Source organism: Pituophis catenifer, unplaced genomic scaffold, assembly GCF_029215685.1.
Source record: "Pituophis catenifer annectens isolate HBS135680 unplaced genomic scaffold, rPitCat1.0.hap2 SCAF_1, whole genome shotgun sequence".
In the NCBI taxonomy this organism is placed as follows: domain Eukaryota; kingdom Metazoa; phylum Chordata; class Lepidosauria; order Squamata; family Colubridae; genus Pituophis; species Pituophis catenifer.
In genome coordinates, this window is record NW_027256881.1 from 37,417,256 (window position 1) to 37,434,170 (window position 16,915).

Consider the following 16,915-nt stretch of genomic DNA (forward strand, 5'->3'; position numbering starts at 1 on the left):
GTGCAGGGTTTCCCAATCCAAAAATATATTTACATGTGCTTACCCAGTTGCTCTGATAAAACTACTGCCACTCATAGTTTAGTAGTTATTATCTAATCTAGCGTTCCATAACCTTTCTGGGTTGGGGACCTGGTGTGGTGGTGGGGGAGAGAGACGGGATGGTTTTGTGTAAGTGGCACCTGCTGCTTGCAGGAGTGGAATGATGAGTGCTAGCACCCACTGCTTGTTGTAAGTGGAGTGACCCATGCATGCATGCTCACCTGCCGCTGGCATGGCCCGCTTCCAAATGGGCCGTGGCCCCCTGATCTAATCCACTATCATGTCTAGTCTAGGCTTTTATGGACTCTAAATATGTAAGCTACTTTTTCAGTCTTCATTTTTCCTTCTGTCTGGGGACTTCAGAAATATTCAATGGTATCATAATATGTACCAGATGACCAAGGCCAAACATTTCAGCCCAATGTAAAGCAATCTCTAAATTGTAGTGTTTTAAAGCCAGAAATTCAAGTGTCTTGCCTCTATGTAAGTTAGTCTATGCATTTCCAGCTTTATTGTACTCCCAAATACCTAATATCATACCATTAATTTTGATGCAGGAAAGATACATACATAATCATTTCTAATTTTTAATAGAATAAAAACAGCCAGAAATCGCACAACTAAAATTTGTGGATTTCATTTTAAATTTTGGCACTTAGGTTAAAAAGCTGGAGGTTGTCCTTAATATATTCCACATTCTGGTATTATCTATTCAAATACTTTATTACAACCAATACAGTTAAAGATAAACTATCTTTTTAAATTGTCTCTTTTTCTTAGCTGTTATATATTAGGTATTTGAATTCATCTCCTGTCTTTCTGAAACCTGCCATTCATTTGGTGTTTCTTTCTAGCACTCTTTATTTGTACGATCTTGAGCAAAATTTGGTTGTATGTAATAGTATGTAGCACTATTTTCAACCTCTAGAACACACCCTCTAGCCACAGAGTTATTAGAGCTTACTATTACTTATTCACCTCATGGGATGCAAATCAAACATTGGAGGCTGAAGTTCTGCTAGTTCAATAGCAGTAATCCCAACTGCCCAAAGGTCACAAAGTTGATTATATCCACCTTTCCTTTCAACTGCAGCAACCTCAGGGGCCATCCTAAAAAACAGAAAAATGGCTTGCAAAATGCATTCTTATTCCTAGATTTCAAGACATCATTCCATCCAATTTTTTTTCAATCTATTTGTGTGGTAGTTAAAAGAGTAATGACTGAGAAAGAGGCTAAGATATATTTCAACCGCTCTTCTATCTCCATGAATCCCAAATCTTGCTGCCAATATTCCTCTCCATCTTAGAAAAAAGCTTTTCCTTTGTTGTATCATTTTTGTTAAAGGTATAAGAATAGACCAGACTAATACTTGATATTGATGTTATGACAACACTTTACAATTACTGTTAATGGTATAAATCTATTTTGCTTTTGAGCAAAAAGTTTCCCCTAATATACTGTAGGCTTCCATATAACTGTAGGCATCCATGCAAGGATATTATTACACACAAGTCAGTTAACAACATAGGGAAAAGATGTTCTGAACCTCTACCACACAAATGGAAAATGGACTTGAATTTTAGAATTAGATTCCAGGATATCTATGAAAACCTCTATTTGTATCCAGAATGCTTCTAGTACTTTGACTTGTAAAATGTTTTAAATATTACTGTAATTGTAAACAAAATTTAAAAAGAAGCTGGTCAGTTGCAAAGCAATGCACTAAGTCTCAAGAATTATATTTCTTTCCAATAATGTTCCAGGGCCCTCCTTCATCTCTCTCTCTATATAACATAGGCATTCCTAAAAAAAAAAATAAAAAAATAAAAAAAATATATATATAGAATGAAAATGAAATGTAAAATAAAAATGTAGTAACTGGCTTTATATATTGGCAAACCTGCCCTCCACCAAAAAAATGATGATAGATAATGAATATCCTGGGCCGGTAGAGATACTGAAGAGGAGTAACCCTCCAAGTTTGTTTCTAGCAAATTGGTGTTTTGCAACTGTTCAATTTTTAATAATGTAGCATTTGTAATTGGCAATCATTTTACTAATTATAAGCCTCGCTTATTCATTTTCTTTAATAGGCTCTCAAAATACTAAATGTTCATTACTGTGTTTCCCCGAATATAAGACCCTGCCTTACTGCCATGCGCTCAAAAGCCTGATTGGGCTTATTATCAGGGGATGTTTTATTTTAGGGGAAACAGGGTAGTTAAAAAATGGCAGGGGATCCTTGGAATAAAAGTAAATTACCAGTATGGAGTTCCAATGAAAGATTTCCTTTTTGCAATTGTAGCTGTTATTTGTGCTGCTACTCCAAAATCGGCTATAAAAGAATATGGAAGATAATAAGTACACATATTTATAATAAACAGAATATTTCAAAACTGAAAGTCTTTGTATAGTTAAGATTTTTATTAAAACAATTCTTGAAAACTTTTGTAATGTTCTTTTCATGTTTCTGTTTCAGTATCATTATCTTCCACAAGGTGCAAGTATTTATTAAAGATTGGTTACCCCAATCTCACATTAGCTCATATTGTAATAATAGAAGTCCCTCTTTCATTAGATCTTATTTACAATAACTATATTAGGTAATTTATTGTCATTTTTAGGTAATTGCATAACTGAAGAAAGAAATCCAATATGAAATACACAGCTGGGACTCAAAACTGCCACTTGAAGTTCTCACAAACAATCTTGACAGGAGTCTTAAGGTATATTAAATGTTAGCTTGCATAAAACTGAACATACATAGAAGTACTTACCCAACTTTACATGGCCATTATCAGTTAAAAGAATATTCGCTCCCTTAGGGAAAAATGGTAAAAGACATCTTTTTAGATTTTTAAAAAATATTTATATTAGTGCAGGTATCAGTACAAACTTATGCTACATGTTATAAACTGTGTAAATCTTCAAAATATCAATGTTAGAAATGATTTTCATTACAATGCTAAACTTATGTAGAAAATAGGCAAGACATCTCATGTTAGATAATGCTGTATCACCTAAACTGCCTATCAATATAGCAGACAAACAAGAATATTGAAAAATTTGAAAAATTTCAAATTTGAAAAACAGTAATTTGAAAAACAGTAAAATAAGTATTTATTTTATTAACAGAGATATCTTCTACTTTAGAAGATAAAACTGGAACAAAATAGTATACTCATAAAATAGGTGTGAAGCTATGTTCAGACCTAGACAGTGGCAGTAAGAGTGACAAAATATGTGTACTTTTATGCCTTTTATTACGTCTGTGAATTCTCACCCCATGTCTCAGTCCAGGCTGTCCAGACCTTGTTAGGGAAGAACGGGTAGATTGATATACTTGCAGTATACTACAAGTTTTCTGCAGATAAAATAACTCATCTTCACTTGAGATTGAATGACATTTGGGAGAGTTACACAAGGGCATTATTTTGATATTGCAGAATCCAAGGAAATGGATAGTCCCCTCAATAATACAAGTTCCACTATCTGAGGAATAGATCCATGCTTCGAGAGGTGATAAATGCTGCTTTGAGGGAGGGTGAACGTAACAAAAACCTTGAGTTGGGGGTGCAACTTTTCTTGAACAGCCCCACTCTCAATCCAGCCATATTAAAACATGCTTTACAAAGGCTTCTATCTTCCATTTTGAGGAAAGATTCCGAGGAATCATTTGCAGAGGCTCCTAGGTGAAGTAGATTATCTAAATCCCTTTCAGTCAGATTTCAGACCTGAATATGTGATGGAAACAGCATTGGTCATTGTTGATGACCTTTAAGCCTTTGTCCAGTTTCAGCTGGTGTACTAATTGCAGATCTACCTAAACCAGGAAGCCCTGATGATGCCGACTCACAACCTCATTATCATGTAACTCAACTGAGATGTGCTGTATTTAAAGATTAAAAAGTCCCTTCGGGCATATGAAACAACACTAGATATGTAAGCTTATGTAATAACAAAGTCAAAAGCAAAACAGTGTAATCAGGGGTGGGATTGAAAAATTTAAGCAACTGGTTCTCTGCACGGTTGCTGGGTGGGTGTGGCCATGGGGGCGTGGCTTCCAGCACCATATTGGAAGGGGAAGTTTGCCCTCCCCAGGCTCCGGAGGCTTTCCTCGAGCCTCTGGGAGGGTGAAAACGGCCTCCTCTGGGCTCCGGAAGCCGGAAATGGGCCCGTTTCCGGACTTCTGGTAGGCACGTTTTTCGCCCTACCAGTGCCTCCGCGCAGGCCCTGCATTTACCTGGCATCCAAAATGGGCTGCGTGGAAACTCCTGGGAGGGGCGGGGTCAGCCAGTCCTTGCAACTACCGGTTCGGCGAATCAGATTAAAATTAACATCCGGTTCATTTGAACCGGTCCGAACCGGCTGAATCCCACCCCTGAATGTAATAGAAAACTCATTCAAGTCAAGAACATAGAACTGTATTAAAGGCAAATTCAATTGAAATCTAAATATTACCTGTGGAAACAATTCATGGGAAGAGTAAGTAGTTTCTGCATGAAATTTATTAGATTGCCTTATTCAAAAGTAAACTGCGAAAAACTAAGGTTAACAAAAACTTAACAAAAACTCTGCCAGGAGGGACAGAACAGAGATCAAAATAGGATAGTGAAATTTCAATTTCAGAATAAAAAGTGTAAAATTGGCAAAAGGTATTACAGAAAAAGTAACCTGGATGTGCTTGTTTGCCTAATATCCCAAACACAGAAAAAAAGAAAAATATTTTCCAAATTGGACCAATTAAAACAGAAAACTGATCAAAACTTGGGAAGGGGGAAAACCTACATTTTACATAACTTGTTCCCTGCATATCTTCTTGAATATGGATGTTAGAGAACGAAACTTTGTGTTTTTTGCAACATACAAATGCTGTTGGTTTAATTAACAATGTGAAATAACTTTAACTTAGTTGGTTCAAAGGAATCAAAGCTCTATTATAATTATTACACAATCTTTCTTGTTTGTAAAAATATTCCTTCAGATAAGTCATTTTATATTATTGCAATAATAATCTCATGGTCACAGTCTTACTTTATTTTATAAAGCTCAGAACTGGGAATTTTATCCACTTTAAAAATGATTTCAACAATAATCCTACCTTTATATCTCTATGCATTTTTCCTTTATTGTGCAGGTAATACAATCCCTGTAATTAAAAGAAAAGGAATAAAGTTCTTAGAGGAAGACAGGTTTTCTGTGAGTGTATGTTCTATATAGTAAAAAAATCAAACTAGATTTTTAAAAATTACATAGGTGTAGTTCTCTTATGTTTGAAATAAATATCACTGCATGACCAATCCATGCTTGAAGAAATGACAGAAGGAAAGAGATAGAGAACTGTTACAAAACAGCTGACTTTCAACTAAAAAATGTAATCCTTCACAAATGGTTAATATATTTTTTTATTACTAAAAGGCAAGCATAAGCAATAAGCACACAGCTTCATTGAAGCCTGTCATCTGAAATATAGTGGTGTCAAAAAGAAGCACTACTGTAATCAATTACTGGTCCCTTCTTCTGATAGAAGAACTATACTTCTTCTGTTCAGGATCCGGGTGCCAAGCATTTCTTCTTTCTTATGAAACCTGCCATATGAGTGAGAAGTCAAACAAAAATCTTTGTAATCATCATAGCCGCTCACTTTGTACCTAAATTTCAAAGGCAAATTCTCTGCACAAGACAGGCTTAGCTCTCTGCAGCTCTGTAAACCAATGCACACAGATACACAAACACATACCTAAGGGCAAGTGCAGAGGCTGCATTTTGTTTTGGTGGTTAAAGCTCAGCTAAGAAGCATTATTTTAGGGAAATGCATATCTTACAATTGTGCAGTTCTATACTCCCCCCCCTCCCATTATTCAACAGAAATGTCTGGTATCTTTTTTCTATCCTAAAAGCCAACAATGTAACAATTTGTTTACCTGCAGTGTCTCTCTGCTTACATAAGCAATCTGTTGTTCTGAAAGTGGTCCAGTCACTAAAAGAGAATCCATCCAAATTAAGTAACATCTACTATATTTTCATTGCTAACTTTGAAAAACTCAAATCTGTTGCTTGCTTTCATGTACATATATCCACTGTTCATATTCTGAACTTGAAATAAACATCACAGAAAACTTTTATATTCGAGTTTTGCCAGAAACCCAAGAAAAATATAGAATAAAAAAATTAATCTGGAACTCATATTGACGCCACAAGGATTAAAACTGCTTCTATTGTGCTATTATAAATTAACCCAAGCCTGCTACAATGTCTGATTAGCAGAGGTAGTTTAACGTTAAAAAATGATATTTGTAAGATAAATCATGTGCAATGTTTGAACTGCCATCTATTTTCTATGTTCTACACCTGGACTACTGCAATGTACTCTATATGGGGCTATCCTTGAAGAGTATCTGGAAGCTTCAGCTGGTGCAGAAGGCAGCTGAGCAGGGCAGTTCTTGGGACCCCGAAGTGGGCTCATGTTACAATGTTGTTCTGTGAGCTGCAATGGCTACCAGTTAGCTTCCAGGCCCATTCAAGGTGCTAACATCCCATCTCCTCCTTGTACACACTTTGCTCCTTCCCACTCCATCCTGGTCAATTTTTTTTAACTGAATTTTAAATTTAAGATCCCTGTTTATTGTTTTAATGATCTATAGTGCATTTTAATTGAATGTTTGTAAGTTGCCTACAGTAGCTTTGGTGAGGTGGGTGGCACATAAATTTGGTAAATAAATAAGATAAATATTTAGGGCTTTTAATTTTATGATTTGTATTTTTACAAATGGAACCTGCAGAATATTCTGGTATAGTTCTAACTGGCCATTCCCTCCACACAGGGCTTCTATTCTATTTCCTTTTCTTTTCCCTCTCAATACTCTCCCTAATCCCCAACATTTTATGATTTCTTGATCATTGTTATTTCAACGAAATAAACTAACAAACTAGGAAGCCGACTGAGATGGGGCACCACTCAAGCATATGTATACCTTTGCAATGGTAAGCTTTTCTACAATAAACGACTTTGCAGGCATTCTTTAATGCTTGTTTGCTTGTTTTTAGGGCTCTTTCTGAGAGAAGACAGAATTGGATACAATATTCAGGATATGGTCTGACCAACACAATAGGGAGAAACTATGCCTTGCCTTAATATTGACACTGTATATCTATTTTTGCAATCTAAGGATTGTATATGCTGCTTTGGCAGTTGCATCACACAGTTGGCTCATGTTCAAATTATGATCCACTATGACTCTTTTTCATGTACTGCTCCCTATTATGGTTTCTCATCCTATATTCATGCCTTTGATTTTTTTCTATCCATAGATAATTTTGCATTTGTCCTTGTTGAAATTTATCTTGCTGCTTTTTTGTCTAAGTTCTTTAAGTTCTTCATAATCTTAACTAAGAGTTTCTAACCCTTCATCCAAGTGTTTTATAAATATGTGGAACAATATGGAGTCTAGAACGGACGTTGTCTTACCTGAACGTCCCTTTTAGGAGTGCTGCGACCACTGTCCATGGCTGGGATGTTCACTTCAGATCTTGACAATAACTGAGTGAGAGCTGTTAGACTCTCCCTGTTAGGGCACGCCTCCAGTCCCATGATCCTCCAGTCTATCACGAAGACACAGCAAGACTCCAGGAGAAAGGTCCAACAGTCAATCCAAACACGGGAACTGGAAACACGGCAGACAGTCTGAAAGAAACTGCAACAGCAGACTAACACACAAACAAGGGAGGGAATGGACAGTGGTCGCAGCACTCCTAAAAGGGACGTTCAGGTAAGACAACGTCCGTTTTCCAGAGTGCTGCTCCCACTGTCCATGGCTGGGACATACCCAAGCTCAAGTACCAGGGTGGGAGACTGGATGCCCCGAACCCGTGTCCAAGGCTACCCTCTGTAGAACTCGGCGCCCGAAGGCAGCGTCCGAAGAAGCATATGAGTCAATCCGATAGTGACGAATAAACTGTGACACAGAGGACCACGTCGCAGCCCGGCAAATCTCTTCCACCGAGGCTTGTGTCGCCCACGCAGCGGAGGTAGCCGCGCTGCGGGTGGAGTGTGGTAGGATCCTACCTGGAACAGGCCGTCCCGACAACTCATACGCCAATGAGATACACGCTTTGAGCCACCTGCCGACTGTAGCCGCAGAGATCTTTTGTCCCATCGAGGCAGGATGGAAGGAGACCAGCAGGGCCTCCGTTTTACGAAATGATGAGGTCCGACGTAGATAGATACGCAGAGCCCGCTTAACGTCGAGTTTATGCCAGCGTCGTTCCACAGAGTTCTTCGGAGCTGGACAGAAGTCAGGCAAGGATAATTCCTGGGCCCGGTGAAAGGGAGTATTTACTTTCGGAAGGAACGTAGGGTCAAGCCTGAGAACCACCACACTGTCGCGGAAAAGACAGAGGTCCTCCCGAATAGAGAGCGCTGAGATCTCCGACACCCGACGGGCGGAAGTGATAGCCAACAGGAATGTTATCTTAAATGACAGATGTTTTAGCGTAGCTGTCCTAATAGGTTCAAATGGAGGAACTGTCAGGGCCCGAAGCACCAGAGTGAGATCCCAGGAAGGGTATCTGTGGACCTGTGGCGGGCAGAGATTGGTCGCGCCGTGAAGGAAACCCCTGATGAGCGGGTGTCGTGAAAGAGAGTCGTAGGGAGGACACTTTAAAACGGTAGACAAGGCCGCAGTTTGTCGCCTCAGAGTCGCCGGGGCCAGACCTTTCTGAAGGCCGGAATGCAGGAATTCTAAAACCTCCTCCACCGACGCTGAGGTGGGATCCACATGCCTCGAAGCCCCCCAAGCGCAGAAGGATCTCCAGGAAGCCTCGTAGCTACGGCAAGTGGACGGTCGTCTAGCAGCCTGAATAATCTTGACGACTCCGTCTGACAGATGTGACTTTTTTAGGAGCACGCGCTCAAACGCCAAACGGCCAAGTGGAGCCATTGGGGCTCCGGATGACAGACGGCCCCTTGGAGCAGGACTACTTGGGCAGGCGGAATCACCCAGGGCGGAGACACGGAGAGAGAGAGAAGGTCTGCGTACCAGGCCCTGCGTGGCCAATTGGGAGCCACCAGGATCAGGTCCGCCTGTTCCTTCAGCAATTTCCTCACGACTCGTGACAGTAGAGGGATGGGGGGAAATGCGTATAGGAGGCCTACCGGCCACTTGCACCTCAGGGCGTCGCGGTCCTCCGCCGACGGGTCTGGGTAGCGGGATATGAAGCGTGGCAGTTGAGCGTTCAGTCGTGAGGCAAACAAGTCGATCATCGGAGTGCCGAACCTCTGGCAGATCTCTTGAAACAGGCGGGGTTGGAGTTGCCACTCCGCTGGGTCTATCCGTTCCCTGCTTAGCCAGTCGGCTTGGACATTGTCCACACCCGAGATGTGTTCCGCCTTTATCGACCGTAGATGACGTTCCGCCCAGTGGAACAGATGTTCCGCCTCGAACATTAGTGACTTTGACCTTGTGCCTCCCTCCTTGTTTATATGCGCCTTTGCCGCGGTGTTGTCGGTAAGGATCAAAATGTGTCGACCCTCCACCGACTTCTGGAAGTGACAAAGCGCCAACCTCACTGCCCTTAGCTCGAGCAGATTTATGCTGCAGCGGCTCTCCATCGCGGACCACTGACCCTGAGTCACAAGGTTGCCCAGATGTGCTCCCCAACCTCGTAGGCTGGCGTCCGACGTTAAGGTCAGCCTGTCCGGCTCTGTGAAGTCGCAGCCCTGTAGAATGGCAGGTGAGATCCACCAGGACATCGACAGGCGTGTCTGGGGAGGCAAGGACACCCGGAGACTCGAGTTGGCAGAGCCCGATCGTTGGAAGGGCAGGAGAAACCACTGTAACGCCCGGGAGTGTCTGCGTGCCCACGGAACGACGTTGTAGCAGGACACCATTTTCCCCAGCAGTTGTGATAGGAGCGAGAGCGGTACCTTCTCCAGTGGTAGAATTTGTCGGATCAGGTCGGAGATGCTTTGAACCCTGTCTGGCGAAAGAAAAACCTGTCCTTTGACCGAATCGATCAGGGCTCCGAGGTGAAGCAGACTGGTAACTGGCACGAGGTGGCTCTTTTCCAGATTTATCGAGAACCCGTGGCGTTGGAACGTGTCCAGGACGAGGGCCCGGTCGCGCGATGCTTGATCTGGAGATGAAGATAGTATCAAGACATCGTCGAGATAGCACATCACTCGCACCGATTGAAGACGGAGTGAGGCAGCCACCACAGCCACGAGTTTGGTGAAGGTGCGAGGGGCGGAGGAGAGGCCGAACGGCATCGCCCGGTACTGGAAGTGCCTCCCGCCGTACTCGAACCTCAGGAAGCGTCTCTGGAGAGGGTGAACTGGAACATGTAGGTAGGCTTCTTTCAGGTCCACCGATTGGAGCAAGTCTCCAGATCGAACCCCCGCTAGTATCGACCGAAGTGAATGCATCTTGAACCTGCGGTACTCCACCGACAGGTTCAGGAGCTTTAAGTTCAGGATACCGCGCCAGCCCCCTGAGTTCTTTGGGACAAGAAAGAAAGTCGAATAGAAACCCGATCCTCGTTCCGAATGGGGAACCGGTTCTATTGCATCGATGCTCAACAGATGGGCTATCTCCTGCAGCATCAGTTGGTGCCGCTCCACAGACGTTGGAACTGGGCAGGGGACGAAGCGACTCGGCGGAGCTCCGATAAAGTCGATAGAGAGACCAGAAGAGATGGTACGGAGTACCCAAGAGTCCTTGGTCGAAAGGGCCCACTGGTGATGGAACAATTGAAGTCTCCCTCCTATGGGCCCTGTGAGGGGCGAGTCATTTGCCCCTGCGAGACTGCCTAAAGTTGGATCCACGAAAGGGGCGTTTTGATTGTGGCTGGAACTTGCTCCGGTCACGAAAGGAGTCCCTCCCCTGTGCCCTGTCAGGGCCGGTGAAAGAGGGCCTGCGTGAGAATGAGCCCCCCGAACCTTGAAAGGAGCGAAAGGATGGGCGCTGGCTGTAGGGAGTGTACCTCCTCTCCGTGCGTCGGTATGCCGTCGGGAGGATCTTACGCTTGTCACGATCCTCTACCAGAAGCGGGTCCAGAGCAGGTCCAAACAAATTTGGTGCCTTATATGAAGCCGATGCCAGCCTCCATTTGGCCTTGAGGTCCGCCCTCCAATGTCGGAGCCAGAATAAACGTCTGGAAGAGATAGATGAAGCCAAGGCCCGGGACGCAAACTTCACCGAGTTAAGCGAGGCATCTGCCGAATACTCGGTGGCAGCCACGATCTTATTTACGTCCTGGTGAAGCCTAGTCTCTTCCGGAGGCAGCCTCTGTTGGAGTTGTTTCAGCCAAATCAGCGTGGCTCTATTGAAGAAGGAAGTAGCGGTCGCCGTCCTAATTGCCCAGGCGACCGCTTGGTGGGACCTCCGGAAGGCTAGCTCAGCTCTGCGGTCCTCTGACTTAAGACCGTCTAGAGAGTCCGTGGATACTAATGAGTTAGAGGCCAAAGACGCCACAGGTGGATCTACAGTGGGAAGGGTCAGGAGATCCTCTAATTCGGGTGCAGTACAGTACAGCTTCCGGTCAAGGGTACTGGGCGATGTCAGCGACCCGGGTTGCCCCCAAGGTGATTGGAGAACGTCTAGGAATAGGCGCGGGCACGGGATCACCTCCTTGTCTGGTTTGGCGGACATAAATAACGCATCGTGGGGGCCCGCAGACGCATTAGCGCCAGACGGTTCCACGCCAGGTGTGGTCAAATTGGTGGTAAGGCGAGCCTTGTGCAGTAGCGATTTAAACATTGACGGACGGAACAACCCCGTGAAAGCTGGGGAATCCGGTGGTAAGTCCTCATCGTCCGAAAATTCGATATCCTCTGGGCATTCTTCACCATGGTCAGATTCAGCCCGAGAGGAGGAGGCAGATTGTTTCCTATCAGCTCGGGTCGAGGCAACCTGATGACTCAGTTGAACGGGGCGAGCCGAGGAAGGGGCTGGCGGAGGCAGGGACGCTTGTTGCATTCCGGCAGCTAAGAACGAAGAGAATGCAGAGGCGAAAAATGCTTGCATGTCCATAGGTGACGGAGCGAGCGCCCCATCGGGACCCCGAAGACCAGCTGCAGTAGGGGTAAACGTGGCCTCAGGTGGGTGACAGACCGGTCTCTGGGAGGAAGAGATTCCCGCCCTAGAGACATCTGGCAGTGATTGAGAGACACCCTTGACAAGGTGTAACTGGTGGGCGTGAGGCGCAGCCGGAATGACATTCCTCTCTGGAGATGAGGCTGGGGAACCCGAAGACAAATAGTCCCGAACGACTGGTTCGTGAAGAGATACGCTTGTGCCAAGGCCCACTTCTGCCACAGCCGCCAACCTTGCTTTGTCCCATTGCTTCTCAAGTGCATTATGACGGCGTTGAGCGTCTCTGTCCAAACCTTTGGAAGCTTTTGACTTCCTAGAAGTGTGGCTGGAAGACATGGAGCGTTTCTTGGATGCCTTTTTGGCCCGCTTGGCTGGACTGTGTGGCGGACTGTGGTCAGGGTCAGAATCCGAGGATAAAGCATGGTCAGCCATGTTGACAATTTGCTCAGGCCGACCAAGGAGGCACGGGACTGGCAGGTAGGTATGATAGGCTTGGGACAAGGATGTAGCCCACGGGTGCCAACTGTCCTTGTTCTTTGATTCCAGAAATATATGTTATTATTATTAATGTATTTAATTTTTTTTTTTTTTTTTTTTTTTGAAGTCAACAAGAGTAGGTAAGTAACAAATCGATTCCAAAACTGTCCTTTTTTTTTTTTTTTTTTTTTTTTTTTTTAAAGGGGTATAACTATATACAGAGGAGATGAAACGTCCAGGTGAGGGCTAAGAACTGCAGTCCCAGGCTGGCCTGCCTGCTGTAAGGTCCAAACCTCCAAAGGGCCAAACTCCGCCCCCTCAACTGTCGAAGAATGGCGGCTCAGAGATCAGAGAAAATGGCGGGCGCTCCACAAGACCTTCAAAATGGCGCCCGCTGCTGCCGTAAGCCCAAGCCTGGTGATCCGGTGTCCAGAAGCCCGCCGGAACGTGGCAGAGCTGGCCGGAGGAAAAGCACAGCCGAGCGGAGGGCGCACCTTAAGATGACGCTCCTCCGAATGCGCAAACGAGCGGCGATTGAGAGGCGGCAAGCCTGCGCGCCAAAGTCTTGCCTCACGCCGCCGACAGAAATCAGACAAACGGGGAGCGCACTCACAGTGTGACGCTGCCCCGAAGCCGCCGCTGGCACCCTGAAATTAGCGGGGAGAGCGACAAGCCTGCACGCTCAGCCCCTCGCTCGCGGCCACAGAAGTTTGCCGGATCCGCCCCGAGGAGTCGGAATCCGGCGGCTGCAACGCTCCAAGCGTGGGCGGCCCGACAGACTCACCACACGCAACCGCAGCCCGAAAGGAGATAGCTGGGATCACCGAAGTCACGAACAAAGGAAATAATCAAAATAAAGAAATAAAAGCCTAACGAGAAGGGTCAGGGAGAGAACTAAAATTTTAAGATTAAGGCCTAAATAGTCCTAAATTGCACAGCTCTGAAATTCACGTCAGTTCTTGCCAGTAACTGAGTGATAGACTGGGGGATCATGGGACTGGAGGCGTGCCCTAACAGGGAGAGTCTAACAGCTCTCACTCAGTTATTGTCAAGATCTGAAGTGAACATCCCAGCCATGGACAGTGGGAGCAGCACTCTGGAAAATAGATCTGTGTTACACACTCAACTCTGCCTCCCAGTTTAATACCTTCAATAAGTATGATTATTCAATTAATGCTAGAGTCAATGCTAGCCCCCTTGTTAATATCTTCTCTACTAGACCTCAGAGCAGACTTTATTGAACACTCTGCTGAAGCCAAACTATGCCAATCTCTTGGTCAACTAAATTGGTTACTTTATCAAAATAATAACAACAAAACAACTGGTTTGGTTTGGCATGATTTAACTTTGTTCCAGGTTGGCTTCTGATAAACAATGCATTCTTCTCTAAATCCTCACAAACTTAATAATCTGGTCCAAATTTTTGATTAACATCAAGCTGATTAGTTTGTAACTATCCAGATCTCTCCTGTTTGAAGAATGGATCACTATTTGCCCTCTTCCAGTTATCTATTCACTTCCAAGATTGCTGAAAGATTACAGAAAGGGGATCTGAGATGATACACACTGTGGTTCTGATTAAAGAGGAAAAAAAGAGGGTGGGACACAAAACAGCTAATTGCTACCTGAAAATACCCCATATTTGCCTCTCTTACTAGCTAGCCTGTTTTATACAATTAGTTTCTAAATTCTCAATTAACAAGAGAATAACAAAATAATATAGTTTTCAAAAGAATAATTATGAAAGAAGGACTTGTATCTCCAGCAATTAAAACTAATGAAGTTTCACATTATTTCACTGTTTAGTTTATTATTTTGTGGTAACCATGGACAAGAGTTAATGTATTTATTTTATGTATGCATTCAATATCAAATTAATGAAAGAACCATTATATTTGAAATACATATTTCCAAAATAACCCTATAACATTTGCCAACTTACCATGGTAAATGTCCTGTAATGAACCACCTCCACAGAACTCCATGCAAATCCACAATTTATCACGTCTAAAAATCAAGATCAGATTAGTTTGCATACTTATAAATACTTCATGCAATCTTAACTATTAAACCTCATGATTTTGCAATACATTTTGAGGAAAACTAAGCCTTGAATATTTGTCAGAGTTTTGACATCAGTATTTATATTTTAAAATAATATAAATTAAATGGAAAATTATATAAATATACAATATTTTTTACAAAATACAAAAGTTGCTCTCATAGTAATTTTTTAAATATTTTTGAAAAGATGCAAATCATTCCTCAAAAATGTTAATAATCTTTCAAAAAGTTTTGGGCTAACTATTCTAGTCTTTTTTCATTCGAAATGATAAAATAAATACCAAATAATTCTTCTATTTTAGGAAAATGCTTCCAGATCATATACAGAAAAGATGTCTTTTCTACCTCATAATTAAGAAGTTTATATTGAGAGTTGGTAACGTTAAGTATGGAATTAAAATCTTAGCAGTATATAAACATATTTTCAAACCTACATTTCTTGAGGTTGATTGTGAGACAACATAGATAAAATGTTTTTTTCAACTGAAGATTTTAAATTAGAAATTTAATAATTGTAACTGATTGGAACTCATGCCACAATCTGAAATAAACCCAAACTAGATTTGGTCTCAGACACCATCATACTCACCACTTTCTTCCCTCTGACTAGGAGGAAAAAATGGCAGACTATCTACTGCCAATAATATTTCATTTGTTCAATTTAAAGAAAACATATATGCAGTTGTAGTATGTAACTGGGAAGCTGTTGCATTAAAGAGTTGTGACACCATTAATTATTTAGTAATAAGAAACTCACCATTTTATGTGATAAAACCTACATTTTATATTAAGCAAGACATCTTCCATTTTCATACATACACATACAATATTCTTGTATGTCTAATAGCAGAGGGCATTCAACAGAAAATGTACCACAAATGTAGTACGAGATCTATCTGGTATCTTTCTGTTTCCCAGGCCAAAGGGCCTTATCAGGAAAAACAAAAATAAAAAAAAACCAAAACAGCAAACACCGACTATATTTTATTTTAATTTATTTATTAAATTTCTATGCTGCCCATTTCACTGATACAGCAATACAACGTGAATATGGAGTAGGACAATAAGATGATTTAATTGAGGAATTTCAGTAATAACTGATTACAGACAATTCTTGACCTACCACCATTTGATCAGCGACATTCCAAGTTAGGATGCTGCTGAACAAATGGTTGTTATGATTAGTCCTCAAAGTTCTGGCTGTCCTAGGATCCTGCAGTCATGTGCTCATAGTATGGGTGCTGGCAACCCATTCACACATACGACCAGTTGCCAAAGGCCCCATGATGACCAGTTGTAACCACTAGAAAGTCAATGGAGAAGCCAGCAGGAAAGATCACAAGTGGCTGGGGTAAGTCTTCCTTACATGCATATCCTCCCCCAGCCCCTCTCCGCTCATGCTGCCCCTCCCATACCCCCATGCACCCTTCCTAACCTGTGCAACACCCCTGTGTTCCCATCCCGACCCCACATGACACCTCTCATGCACCTTCTTATTCACTCCCCAGTAGCAGCTACTAACCTGCATGCAAGCTTGGAACATGCAACTTTCCGCTAGCGTCTCCACAAACTTTGGCTGTGGAAAACTGGAAGTTACCGCATTTAATGGTTACGGGATTCAGAACAATGGCAACCATGACTGCGGAAATCGCTGTCGCTAAGCAATATGGTCACTCTTTACAAGTGTAAATTCCAGTCCCAATTGCTATCCTAAGTCAAGGACTACAATACGATAAACAATTTAATCTGTGAGCAAAAATAGTATGAGGTAATTGGAAAAGGAAAAGACTGTGTTTGCAAAGTTGGGAATAAGAGCTTACTCAGCTATTTTCTGGAACAAACATTAAAATGTCTCATACAGACCCAGGACAAGCAAGAAATCTGAAGTGATGTATTAACTGAAATTAGGCAGTAGACAATATGCACCTCCTAGGGAGTTTAGAATACCACAGATAATTAGAAATCCAGGGTCATACTAAGTCTTATTTTTGCAAACAGTGAACAATTTTTACATTCTTAATTTATGTACATCATAAATATTATACCTGAGATAGCTGCCAAAATAAGCAACAATGTTTGGATGTTTACAATCTTTCATCATAATGATTTCCTGCTGCACAACAGCAAAATCTTCACCTATGAAAAAAGGCATGTTTAGCTTATGCTTATAGAAAGAATGCCTCATTACCAATTACATAAAAAGCACTTCAATTCCTTAAAATTAATAAATCAATTATTTCCC

The 16,915-nt window shown here is 42.6% G+C and overlaps 1 protein-coding gene across 4 annotated transcripts in view; it reads right to left on the reverse strand.

Annotated features, from left to right (window-relative positions):
* The window catches only part of MAP4K3 (mitogen-activated protein kinase kinase kinase kinase 3), a 66,311-nt gene that overhangs the window by 37,960 nt on the left and 11,436 nt on the right, over window positions 1–16,915 (reverse strand). For all 4 annotated transcript variants that reach the window (XM_070932293.1, XM_070932292.1, XM_070932291.1 and 1 more), the window contains exons 3-9: window positions 16,719–16,809; window positions 14,552–14,616; window positions 5,965–6,020; window positions 5,142–5,189; window positions 2,818–2,860; window positions 2,303–2,375; window positions 1,018–1,149 (exon numbers count right to left, since the gene is read on the reverse strand). In XM_070932293.1, the coding sequence (XP_070788394.1) occupies window positions 1,018–1,149; window positions 2,303–2,375; window positions 2,818–2,860; window positions 5,142–5,189; window positions 5,965–6,020; window positions 14,552–14,616; window positions 16,719–16,809 (508 nt within the window). The remainder of the gene's footprint in view (window positions 1–1,017; window positions 1,150–2,302; window positions 2,376–2,817; window positions 2,861–5,141; window positions 5,190–5,964; window positions 6,021–14,551; window positions 14,617–16,718; window positions 16,810–16,915) is intronic.